Source organism: Sceloporus occidentalis, unplaced genomic scaffold (genome assembly GCF_023333645.1).
Source record: "Sceloporus occidentalis isolate IW3139 unplaced genomic scaffold, rSceOcc1.0.p SCAF_7, whole genome shotgun sequence".
NCBI classification, from domain to species: Eukaryota; Metazoa; Chordata; class Lepidosauria; order Squamata; family Phrynosomatidae; genus Sceloporus; species Sceloporus occidentalis.
The window spans coordinates 97,405,347-97,417,625 of NW_028316987.1; the positions used below are offsets into that span (position 1 = coordinate 97,405,347).

Consider the following 12,279-nt stretch of genomic DNA (forward strand, 5'->3'; position numbering starts at 1 on the left):
TTATCATTTTAAACTGTTTCGGTCTGCCTAAACGGTTTTTCTTTGGATACCTGCCTGAGAGAGCTCACAATATGAGTCAAAATATAAATATAATATATTTATTAAGATATAAATATTTTTTAATAAAATACATTAATTTATAGTTTTTGTGGGTTTTCCAGGCTCTGTGGCCATGTTCTAGAAGAGTTTATTCCTGATGTTTCGCCAGCATCTGTGGCTTTGGCATCTTCATTTTATGTAGTCTGAATGTTGGTGGATGTTCCATGGCATCCAGCAACAGAGTGAAGTGACTGGATGGAGATGCAGGGGATGCTGGATGCCAGAGCATCCTCATCCCACACAGGCTGCACAGTAATGCTCCCGTCCTCTTTCGCAAGACTGCTTCAAGGGTCTCCTGTGGCCAAGCCCTGGAATGACTCCCAGCCCCACTCCATGCTGCGGTGCCTTCCCTTGTGTGAGACTGGAAGGGCCACGAGTGACTTACCACTGGTTGCAGTGCTGCTGGAGCGTCTCCCCCGGGGCATACTTCTGGCGCCGGTGAAAGCAGGGACACTGGCTCTCTGGGACGCAGGCACCTTGCTCCAGGTAGAGACCTGGGGGGCACTCACAGCCGCTCACGCACTCATCCCGACAATGTCCTTCCTCTGCAGTACCCACCGCAGCGCAGCTGGCAGGGCATGAGGACACGCAATCTGAATAGTGCTTGCCTTGGACGCAGGACTTCTCTGTTGGGAGGGAAGGGCAGGAGGTAGAATCCTAGAATCCTAGAGTCGGAAGAGACCTCAAGGGCCCTGATCCAGTCCAGCCCCCTTCTGCCATGCAGGAACACAGAAGCAAAGCACCCCTGACAGATAGCCACCCAGCCTCCATTTAAAAACAGCCTCCAAAGAAGGAGACTCCTCCATCACCCTCCATTGAGGGAGTGTGTTCCACTGTTGAACAGCTCTTACTGTCAGGAAGTTCCTCCTAATGTTGAAGTGGAATCTCTTTTTCTGTAGTTTGCATCCACTGAGACTCCACCATTCTCCGAGGCAGCAGCTCTTACCATCAGGACATTCTTCCTATTATTGCATTTAGATGGAATCTCCTTCCCTAGAGTTTGAACACATTGCTCTGTGTTCTCCTCTCTGGAACAGCAGAAACCAAGCTCGCTCAATATGACATCCCAGGGCTATCAAATCACCTCTTAACTGTCTCTTCTCCAGGCTAAACATCCCCAGATCCCTCAGTCTCTCCTCATAAGCATTGTTTCCAGACCTGTCCAGGAAAATAGCCAGCAGCTGATAACCAGTCCAGAAAACAAAGAAACTCCTCACAGAACTTGTTTGGATTTAAAGCAAGCCTCAAAGAGCAGACTTACAAATAAAGGCAGAGTCCAGTAACAAGATCTGTGGTCAGTCAAGGTGCAAGCCAAATGGTCAAGCCAAGAGTGTCATCGCTCAGTCCAAGAAGGTCAAGGGTTCCAAATAAGCCAGATGGTCAGGCAATCCGAGAATCAAAGGTCCAAGCCGAGAAGACAAACCGAGCGTGTCACCCCTCAATATGGTCCTTTCGCCAGGGAACGCAGATAACTTCTGACCAAAGCTCTGGCGTCCTTCCCAGGCTTTTCTCATCAGCCCTTATTAGTGCAGGTGGTCTTTGATGAGTTGGTGTTTCGCATAAAGCCTCCTCGAGTGGCAGAGGCACGCTCTTTTGGGTCTTCTCTGGCTGAAGGTGGGCATGTGATCTTCCACTTTCTCCTCATGCCCACATTACTAGAAGGCCCTGCTGCCTGGAGGCTTGGCTCCGGGTTCTCTACTGGAGCCACAGCCTCTGCTGGAGCTCTCAGGGCAGCGCTAGGGCCAGGGTCAGGCTCAGAGTCCTGTCCTGAGTCCTCAGCCAGTCTGGACATGACTAGACCCTTCACCATTCTGGTCACCTTCCTCTGAACACGCTCCAGAGCATGAGGCCACCTGTTCCAAGAACAAGATTCCCCCACTGGATGAGAGATCTATGACCTATTATGCTCTACAATGCTCAGGACTGGGGTATCTGAAGGACCATATTGAGGGGTGACACTCTTTAAATACCCCAAGGGTTGTCACAGAGAGGAGGGGAGAGGCCTGTCGCTGTGACAGAGGGGAGGATCAGGTCTAACGTTTTTAATTTATAGGAGAGTAGATTACAATTGAACAGTAGAAAGATTGTCTTGTGCAATTCTGGGCTGCATCACCTTGTTTGGTATAGGGCACCAAACAAGGGAAGTTGTAGTCCCACTGTTTTCTGCTTTGAGCAGACTCAGACCACACCTGCAGTAATGCTGTGCCCAGTTTTGGGCGCCACAGTTCAAGAAGGATATTGACCACCTGGAATGTGTCCAGAAAAGGAAGACCAAGATGATCTGGAAATAAAGCCTTTTGAGTAGTGATTGGAGAAACCCATCTTTTTCTCCTCGTTCATTGAGAACTTGGGGAGAATTTTGTTTCAAAAGTCCCCCTTCCAAAAGGTGATTTTTTCTCTCTCTTTCAGCAACTAGTGAAATATTTTTCACAGATTTCTCTGAATGACAATAAAAGACAAGTCGAATAATTACGCTAATTACTTTGCATTTCAAACTCAACTACCATCTCAAAAGGAAGTTTGGCAGAGGTTTAAAGCACATTCCTATGCTTTAAAAAAGCTGAAGGCACACACACAAAAGGGGGGAAAAAGCCCAGTCTCAACAAATAAACTGTCAAGCCCCAAGAAGAAATGCTAGAGGGGACCCTCAAGGACCATCCAGTCCAACCCCCTTCTGCTATGAAGGAATACATGGGATCCAACTCTGCACCTCTCCCATGGTGATGCAATAATAATAATAATAATAATAATAATAATAATAATAATTGGCAAGGAGAGTGCAGAATATCCATGAGTGAGAGAGTGTGACTTACCCAATGTCACCCTGTGGATTTACATGGCTGAGCTGGGATCAGGACTCTAGCCTCCCAGTTCACCATAGAAATTCACTGGACCCAGAGAGTGTGACTTGCCCAAGGCCTCCCAGAGGTCTCCTATGGCCATCCAAGCCCTGAGCTCCCTTTCCCCATGACCTCTTGGAAACATGGCTGTTGTCGTGTGTTGTGACTTTTAGGACTCTCCTGGCATGCAAGGCTTGTTGGGGGGGCAGTGCCTCCCTTTGAGGCTGAGAGAGTGTGTCTTGGCCAAGGTGGGCATCCAAACCCTGGAATATAAGAAAATAACAACAACAACAACAACAACAATATCTGGGTATTGTAGTTTTGTGAGACATTTAGCCTTCTTTGTCAGAGAGCTCTGGTGGCACAACATACTGCAAATCCCAGGAGTTTCCATAGCATTAAAGTATTGTCGAACTGGATTATTTCTGCAGTGTGCAGCCTTATTAGACTGCAGTTCCCAGCAGTCTGTGGTGCTATCAGAGCAGCTTACAAATTGTTAGACATTTCCCTGCCCTCTCTCTCTGCACCTCTCCCATGGTGATGCAATAATAATAATCTTAATTGGCAAGGAGAGTGCACATTCTCTCAGCCTCAGAGGCAGGGCATGACAAACCTCTCTCTCCAGCTCTCTCAAGGTGATGCTAAGGCAAACCTACGTTTATTTTGCCGTGTGTGTGTGTGTACTTGAATTTCTTGGCCTTGGAGAACCCAAATGTCTCCACTGCAAGGTAGTCTCCAGATCATAGTGATGTAACTGTATTTCATGAAAGTGATTAGTCATTTTTTTATCATCAAAATGCCTGTCTTAATCCAAAAAACTGTGGCCAAGACCTTTCCTGCTAAGTTTTGAGACTTGAATTTCTTCTCTTCTGTGAGAATTTGAATGTCAGAGCATGGCATAAAGGGCAGAAGGCCTCACCTTTTGTTCTCTTTTGTTTTTCAAACCAAAGCTGTGAATGAGCAAAGATGGAGTGAGAATCACCCTAACAAAAGAAATAGCCTCCAGGATGAATAGTAGCTTTTCTTACACAAAATATGCAAATCCTGGCCATTGAGAGTCAGATGAAGGTTTCTTCTCTTACCCTCATTTCGAAATGACTAACAATCAAAATTCTTACTCATTGATCGAGAACTGCTCAGAATTTCTTCTCTCTAAAATGTTATCGAAATTGTCGAATTAGGCATATTTCTCCTAATTTTCGAATTCTGGAGAATATTCTTTACATCCCTACTTTTGAGGGTTTAGCTTGAAGACGAGAAGACTGGGAAGTGACATGATAGAGCCACCCTCAATCATCTGAAAGGTCACCGTTTAGAAGATGGAGTGAGGTTGCTTTCTCCCCCTCCAGCAATTGAAACATGAATCAGGGGGTTAAAATTGCAAGGAAAGAGATTTCACCTAAAATGTTAGGAAGAACTTCCTGATGGTAAGAGCTGTTTCAAAGTGGATGCGGGGGCAGTCATTCTGTGGCCGGGCATTTTTATTCAGGAAGGCCTGCCGGAAGAGATCCGTCTTGACAGCTTTTTAAAAGCTGCCTAAGCTGGCAATTTGAGGGATCTCGTCTGGCAGACCGTTCCATAGTCTGGGAGCCATTGCAGAGAAGGCCCCCTGAGAGGTAGCAGTTAGTCTGGTTTTTAAAGGCTGCAGTAGATTCCTCCCAGAGCTAAAATGCCTGGATATGAAATAAGGAGATTCAGAGTTCTTTACACACAAACTGGATGGGCATTTTTCAGGAGTGTTGTAGTTGTATATTTCTGCATGGCACAATGGGATTGGACTAGATGACCCTTGTGGTCACATCTGTGGGCATGTCTACATAGGCCAAATGAACCAGTTTTCTGCCACCCTCACTATGACCTATCTTCATGATGCAGGGCGAAAGCCCCAATTCAACAGTGGTTTGTCCTCAGGGTTCCTCATTGAATCCAGGCCATTTCTGCCTTAAATTGCATTATGACACCCTTACTTTTTGTTCTGTGTTTTCCAGGAAAATCCAGAGCACTCCGGAGCAATGCTGGGCACCTGTTTACACAGTATCCTGCTATGCCACCCAGCGCCAGTGCTGCTGGCACAACTTGCTCCATCTGAAGGCACAAGGTGCCCAGTCATGTAATCACCTGGAGCCAGGTGGCACGGCAGGACACATGTACAGATTGCCATCCGACCTCACTCTAGAATGCAAAGATAACAGGGAAAATTCTGGGCAGCTACAGGACCAGAGTACTCCAGAATGAGCAGCCCAGAGTATTCTGGATGGTGTAGACTCTGGGATTTTATGCCTCTGTGATTTTCCCTCCATCTCCTTACCACAGAATCCGGGACGCCTCCAGTTGACAAAGATGCTGTGCTGGGCACACTCTCGTGCGTAGCTGGCAAAGGTCTCACAGATGGCGTTGTCCCCTGCTTGGCTGCAGTGTGCATACATACAGGTGTCATAGAAGTCACTGGGTTCCACCTGGCAAGGATAGCAGGAGTCATTAAAGAAGCTGTTTATGCTGGGTGGGCATGTAGTAGGCACAGCCCAGAAGGATGGGGGGGCAGACAGAGTGGAAAGCGAGGAAGACGCCTAACCTCCGAGTGGCACTGACTGAAAGGGCTGGACATCAGCTGTTGGCACACAGATGCCGCCTCCTGCTGAGCTGTGTGGCTTGCCACCGTAGCATGGCAGCTGTGTATTTCCTCTGCAGCATCCTCACAGGTGCTCTACAGCAGGCAAAAAAATACAGTCTGTAAGAATGTGGGGCACTGAGTCCTGCGTCCTAAGAACCTGACCCCTCAGTAAAGGCAAGACAACTGCTCCCCACAGGTAGTCTCATGACAAAGTGCCCCCCTGGCAGAAGGGATGGGATGCCCTGCAAAGAGGCCCATTACAGCAGTGCCCTCTAGATTAGGGGTGGGCAAAATGCACATGTGGCCCTCAGTCTGTCCACATTCCTTGGAGTGACCTCTGATTTAAAAAAGGGGGTGAACTGCCTCCCCGGGAAGCCTTTCAAACCACACAGTCAAAGCACCATGCTTCCACATAACTGCCATAGCAGTGTGCAATTGTGGTGACTAGGGTTGACAGTCCTTTAGGTACACAGACGTCCCCTGAGGGTGAGCATGGATGTGCCAGTGTCCAGATGTAGTTACAGATCTCACCAAGGAAAGAGTTTAAGCCAGAAAGTTCTGGCTTCTTGCTGCTCCATTAAAAACCACAGTCTCCCAACCAATCACAAGAACTGCTACCTTCTTTGGCTAGGCCAAGGAACAGAGTCTGGCCTGCCTTTTCCCAGCAAACTACATCACAGGCAACTGTGTGAGTCTGTATCCCAAGATGGAAGCAGGGTCCCTAGGACAGTGTGTATTGATCCATGGATTCCTTGCTGCCCACCTTCTGCCTGGCACTTACTGAGCTGGAGTCCGGGATACGCCACGAATTACCGAAGCTGGCTGCTAAAGCAACCACGTCTCCTCCCACGCGCAGGAAGTCATCTGTGGGCAGGAAAGGACCGTGAAGTGGGAGGGAAGAAAAGTGGCAGTAGAAAAAGACCCGCTCCTCATTCCTTATTATGATGCTTTATATATATAGCACTGTGTAGACTCATTTTCTCCAGAATGAGAGGCAACTGTCACCTCCAGGACCAGAGGGAACGTGATGCTGGGTACCAGTTCCTAGCGAGTGCCATACCATTCAGGGCCTACTGATGGCCTCCCCAGTTGCATGGGTTGCCACCATCCCACATGAGCTTGCCTTGGCTCTGGGATGTCCGGGAGGGGCTCTCCTCTAGTCCCTTCCCAGGTACATTTTGTGGGGACACAGGAGAAGGTTTTTTGGTGGCTGTTCCCAGGCTCTGTTGCCCCTTCTCTTAGGGAAACCAGGGGTGTTCCCTCTTTGCCCTCCTTCTATCAGCAAGTGAAAATTTTCTGTTCCAACAGGCTTTTAGAAAGTAGCTGCACAAGGCATTTTTATAGTCTGCTGTTCTGCCTTTTTTTATTCTTTGTCTCAACGAATTAGTCTTAAATGGTTTTGACTCTGTAGATCATCCGATTGCACTTTAAGAAGAACTTTCTGTATGGCTTGATCTATGTTTTGTATGTGTGTTTGTTGGCATTTGTTTCAACTTTTGCAAGCCACCTTGAGTGCCACTTTTGGTAAAAAGAGAGAGTGATAAATGAATTCAGGAGGAGGAGGAGGAGGATGGTGAAGATGGCAATGACAGTAATGTCGCACTCCATCCTTCCTTTAAGCTCCTGAGTAGAGTCTGTGCTCTCTCTCTCTCTCCATCATGGCACAAACACACACTCCTTTCACACTTGTACAAGACAAGCGTATCCATTTTCCTTGGTACAATGTTGGCGTGTATGATGGAAACGTGAGGAATTGCACCAAGAGGCAATTCTTCCCCCAAGGGGCACCCTATCTACCCTCCCCTCCCTTTAGGAGTGGGAAAGGTTGGGGTTGACCAGCTCCTGGAGAAGGGGTTACCTGTAGGATCGTCGTTGTAGACCCCGCAGAGCCCTCGGGTGGCCCCTCTCTGATCCGCTCCAACGGTGATGTAGACGGTGTCATGCCCATCGAACTTCACCCGGACCCCCAGGCCACTCTCCACAAAGAGGAAGTCCCCCAGCCACCAAACGCTGATTCCTGAGGGGGCAAATTCAGACTCAAAACTGGAGCAGATAGGTGCTGTTCCCCTATTAGCCACAAGCAAGGTTGCAACTGACCTTCCACCTTCAAGACAAGGTGTCTCAAAAAAACACCCACACTAAGAAAAAGGCCAGCCTCTGCAGGAATTTTCACTTTTGGGAGCCTTTTCAATGGAAGATTAATTGGTGCAACAATTGGGGCGGAAAGCAATGTACCTTGAGCAAAGAAAATAATTTTTAAAATGCTGATTTCTGTGCAAAATGCTGCTGGTTTCTTCCAGAGAACCCAAGAATTTTTGGTGTGTCTGCAAACAAAATTTCAGGGTGGAGTGGGTTTGTGGGGGTTTTGCTTTTTGTTTTTGAGGGAGGTTTGTTGTCTTTGCAAAACAATTCTTAGGTGTGAAAACCCATTAAATGTGTGGGAAAGGTCCTGTGATCTCACCCACCGGGAAAAACACTTGTGAAATGATTCTATCTTGCACATGAGGATGAAAGAAGGGAAGGCTTGAATCCCTGCTCCCGATGCCACTGGGTGATCCTCCATCCAGGTCCCCAAGCAGGAGCGCTGGGAAATGGGTGCTCCCTCCACCTTCTCACCTTTCTGCAAGCGGGCTTCTCCTTCTGCCACCGGAGCACCATTCACGGAGAGGTTCCGGCCTTCGGTCACAACCCAGTCCAGGCCAAACAGCATGCGCAGGGTCTGCCAGGAGAGAAAGAGGTCACCCAATATCCCCATCAGCCCAGATCACTGTCCGGCCACCCAGAATCCAAATATCTCTGATTATGCCAAGTGGGGCGACCCAATGCCTCTTTTACCCTGGGGCACCGGCCAGAAGTACAGCCCCCGTGGCTGGAAGAGAGGTAGATGGCCCAGGTGCCATCAGAAGCAGCAGCCAAGGCATAGGCGCAGGTTCCATGGAAGCGGAAATGCTTGCCGTCGAAGGTGCGGTAGTGGATGCTGGCCCAGGTCACACACGTGGCAAAGGGGCGCTGGCGATGCCCTGAGTGGGCCAGGAGTGCTGTGGGGCCTGGCAGCCGGAGCAAGAAGGGGGAAGGCAGGTCATCTGGGGAGAAGGAAGGATACCAGGATCAGCCCCTGGAGCCTCTGCTTCTCTGCCCAGAAGGCAAGAGGTGGCCCATAACCCTTGGCCTCTTGATTGACATTTGAACATCACTTTCCAGGAAAGGCACAAGGGGGCACCCACCTTTCAGGATGAGAGAAGAGCATCCGAAGCAGAGCTGGGAGGAGGCGTTTTGCCAGCTGTATCCCCAGGGGTGGCTGCAGCACTCCTCCAGGCTGAGCAGTGAGGCGTTCTGCAATCCAGGCATGTCCTGGCAGTGCCAGGCAGAGAAGCAGCGGCCCACGGAGCCCTCTCCTGAAAATGCAAAGGATGGAGACAGAATGGAGAAGAAGGGATGGAGACCGAATGGGAACACCACAGTAGTAGAGGGGGTGGTTGGAACAACAGCAATAGCAGCAGTAGTAATACCCACATTGTAATTTTGAGGGCCAAAGCACAAGAGAGAAGTGCTCTGGTCCTCCTCCCTTATCATCTCGGGTGGCTGGTGTCAGGAAAATCAATCCACTCTGGGTTTCAATCCAAACTTCAAAGGAGATGTCTATGGTTCCACTCCCTCAAGTTAGTTTCAGCATCTTAGGCCCCTCTGTTCAAATTTGGACTAAACCCCAGAGTGGATCCAATGCATTGCCCCAGGTGGCAATCACCCATATATCTATCCCAGCCTTCTTTCCTCTTCCCCAAATGGCTTTTCGTGGCCCAAAAGAGAGAGCTGGAGTGGGAGCAGAGGGTTATTGGGAATATAGCTGATAAACCAGCAGGATTCCAGCCCCAGTGTCTGTCTGTGTTTGTCTGTCTATGGCAGCATCCAGGAGGGCACATATGAGCTATGCCATCCATTCCTGGTGCCTGCAGCATCCTTGTCCCACCTGGCAGCCTTACCTTCCGAGCAATGGGGGCCGCTCCAGCCTTCACAGCACACGCGCATTGTGCGGTTCCACACCGTGGGCCTAGTGTCCTCCGGCCTGCAATAGGGAAGATGGAAACAGGGGAGGGAGCAAGAAGATTCGGATCTCCTCCAGTAGAATAAACCCCCGCAACTGTTTTAAATTGTCCAAATAGGTGCTGAAACCAATAGATTATGTTTGGTGTGCATAGGTGAGAGTATTCAAATAAACCAAATACATGTGAAAGCTGTTAGTGGAATGGGCTCATGGAATCACATGGTCCTAGAGTTGGAAGGGGCCCCCAGAGGCCACAGAGTCCAACCCTATGCTCAGGGCATGACCTCCAACTAAAGCATCCTTAGCAGTGAGCAATCCAGCCTCTTTCTGAAGAAATCCAGAGAAGACCCCACTACTTTTCTAGGCCTTTGGTTCCATTGCCAAACCACTCATGCCAAGAAGTTCTTTCTATGGTCAATCGAAATCGACCTTCATGTATCTTCAAACCATTAGACCAGGTCCTACTCTCTGGGGCAGCAGAGGACAAATCCTGGACACTCTTCTCTGTGGCAGCCCTTGACGTATTTCAAGAAGGCAACCATGCTACCCCTCAGTCTTCTCTGCTGAACGTAACCAGCTCCTTCCACCTCTCCTCATAGGTTTTGTCCTCCATACCTCTTTATCATCTCTGTTGCCCTTCTCTGAACTCACTCGTCTGCATCCTTCTCAAAATGAAGTAATCGAAGCCACATTTTCATAGAATCATAGAAGCCTAGAGTTGGAAGAGACCCCAAGGGCCATCCAATCCAACTCTGTTTTGCCATGCAGGAACTCTCAATCAAAACACACACACACACACACACACACGGCTATCCAGCCTCTGCTTAAAAACAGCATCCAAAGAAGAAGACTCCATCATCATCCAAAGGGAGCATGTTCCACTGTCAAACAGCCCTTACTACCAGGAGGTTCTTCCTAATGTTTAGGTGGAATCTCTTTTCCTGCAGCTTCCATTCATTGCCTTGCATCCTATTCTCTGGAGCAGCTGAAAACAAGCTTGCTCCCTTCTCAACATGGCATCTCTTCAAGTATTAAACAGGGCTATCATATCACCTGTTAGCCTTCTCTTCTCCAAGCTAAACATCCCCAGCTCCCTTAGTTGTTCCTCATAGAACATGGTTTCCAGACCCTTCACCAGTTTAGTCACTCTCCTTGGACACATGGCTCCAGTTTCTCAATGTCCTTTTTGAATTGTTTTGCCCAGAACTGGACACAGGATTATTCCAGGTGGGGCCTGACCAAAGCAGAATAGAGTGGCACTATGACTTTCCTTGATATAGGCACTATACTTCTATTGATGCAACCTAGAATCGCATTGGCCTTTTTAGCTGCTGTATCACACTATTGACTCATGTTCACACATATAGGTCTCCTTAAGCCAGATGTTCCCCATCCTATATCTGTGCATTTTTTCTTACTAAATGTAAGACCTTACATTTCTCCATGTTGAAGTTCATTTTGTTAGTGTTGACCCACATTTCTAACCCATTAAGGTCATTTCGGCAAGCCCCCATACGCATCCACGCCACCGTTAAGGACGATGGGACTTCACCATTGAAGTCAATGCTGTAGAATAATGGGATTTGTAATTTGATGAGTTCTTTAGCCTTCTTTGTCAGAGAGTTCTGATGCCGCAATGGTTAAATCCCATTGGGGACAACAGGACTTGCGGTACCATGGATTTTGGTATCCGTGGGGAGGGGTCCAGAACGGATCTGGTAGCCCAGGGGCCATCTGTCTCCAGCCTCCTCTGGCCCCCTCCAGCTCTTTGGTAACCCATTGGTCACTTCTCCCTTTCCACTGGCCCTCCTGCGATTCCACCACTCTCCTGCTCACTTGTAGATGTAGCACATGTTGTCCGCTCTGCCGCTGGCCTGGCGCATCCTCTCCTGGTCAAGCAGCCAGCCAGCCATGTTGTATTGGTAGACCTGGGCGCAGGGCACCGCTTCCTCCTGTCGCGGGGTCACCACCTGCTCCTCCGTCACCTGCACCAGCCTCTCGCACCAGTGCCTGCATCCCCAGAAGACAAAATGAGAGGGTGGCCGGAGCAGGGCCCCCCGGGAAAGACACACCATCAACCACCCACTCCCTGAATCTCCCTACGAGCCAAACATTTGCTAGTTTCATGAAACAAGGGCTGCGTCTACACTGCAAAAATAATGCAGTCTGATGCCACTTTAAATGCCCTGGGTCTAACCTGTGGATTCCTGGGATTTGTAGTTTGCCGTGGCACCGGAGCCCTCAGGGAAAGAAGGCTAAAGAGCTCATCAAACTACAGATCTGAGAATTCCATAGCATTGAGCCATGGCCATTAAAGCAGTGTCAAACTGCATCATTTCTGCAGTGCAGATGCAGCCAATGCTTCAACTGACTTCAGTTTAGGCATAACCAGGATCTACTGCCAGGACCTAGTGCCAGTGTGGACAGCAATTTTCACCCCTGGGAGCTACGAATGCCTAGTGGAGTGTCCCCTCTAGGAATCTCTAGGTCCTCCAGTGCATCTCTGTGGTCAACATCTGCCAGACACTGACCATAGACTGGAGCTGGCAGAGCTGCAAATGCCTAGCGGAGTGTCCTCTAGGAGTAGGTCCTTCGGTGCAACTTTTGGTTAAAGTTTTGGTTAGAATTGCACTGAAGGACCTAGATATTTCTAGAGAAAATATATTAATAAAATCTGTGAATAATCA

At 48.8% G+C, this 12,279-nt stretch overlaps 1 protein-coding gene across 1 annotated transcript in view; it reads right to left on the reverse strand.

Moving 5' to 3' along the window:
- The window catches only part of LOC149310211 (SCO-spondin-like), a 131,465-nt gene that overhangs the window by 118,726 nt on the left and 460 nt on the right, over window positions 1–12,279 (reverse strand). Inside the window, exons 2-11 of the mRNA XM_089534034.1 lie at window positions 11,429–11,602; window positions 9,531–9,613; window positions 8,775–8,945; window positions 8,386–8,633; window positions 8,167–8,269; window positions 7,409–7,567; window positions 6,332–6,414; window positions 5,512–5,643; window positions 5,248–5,395; window positions 485–725 (exon numbers count right to left, since the gene is read on the reverse strand). Coding sequence (XP_089390160.1) covers window positions 485–725; window positions 5,248–5,395; window positions 5,512–5,643; window positions 6,332–6,414; window positions 7,409–7,567; window positions 8,167–8,269; window positions 8,386–8,633; window positions 8,775–8,945; window positions 9,531–9,613; window positions 11,429–11,602 — 1,542 coding nt within the window. The remainder of the gene's footprint in view (window positions 1–484; window positions 726–5,247; window positions 5,396–5,511; window positions 5,644–6,331; window positions 6,415–7,408; window positions 7,568–8,166; window positions 8,270–8,385; window positions 8,634–8,774; window positions 8,946–9,530; window positions 9,614–11,428; window positions 11,603–12,279) is intronic.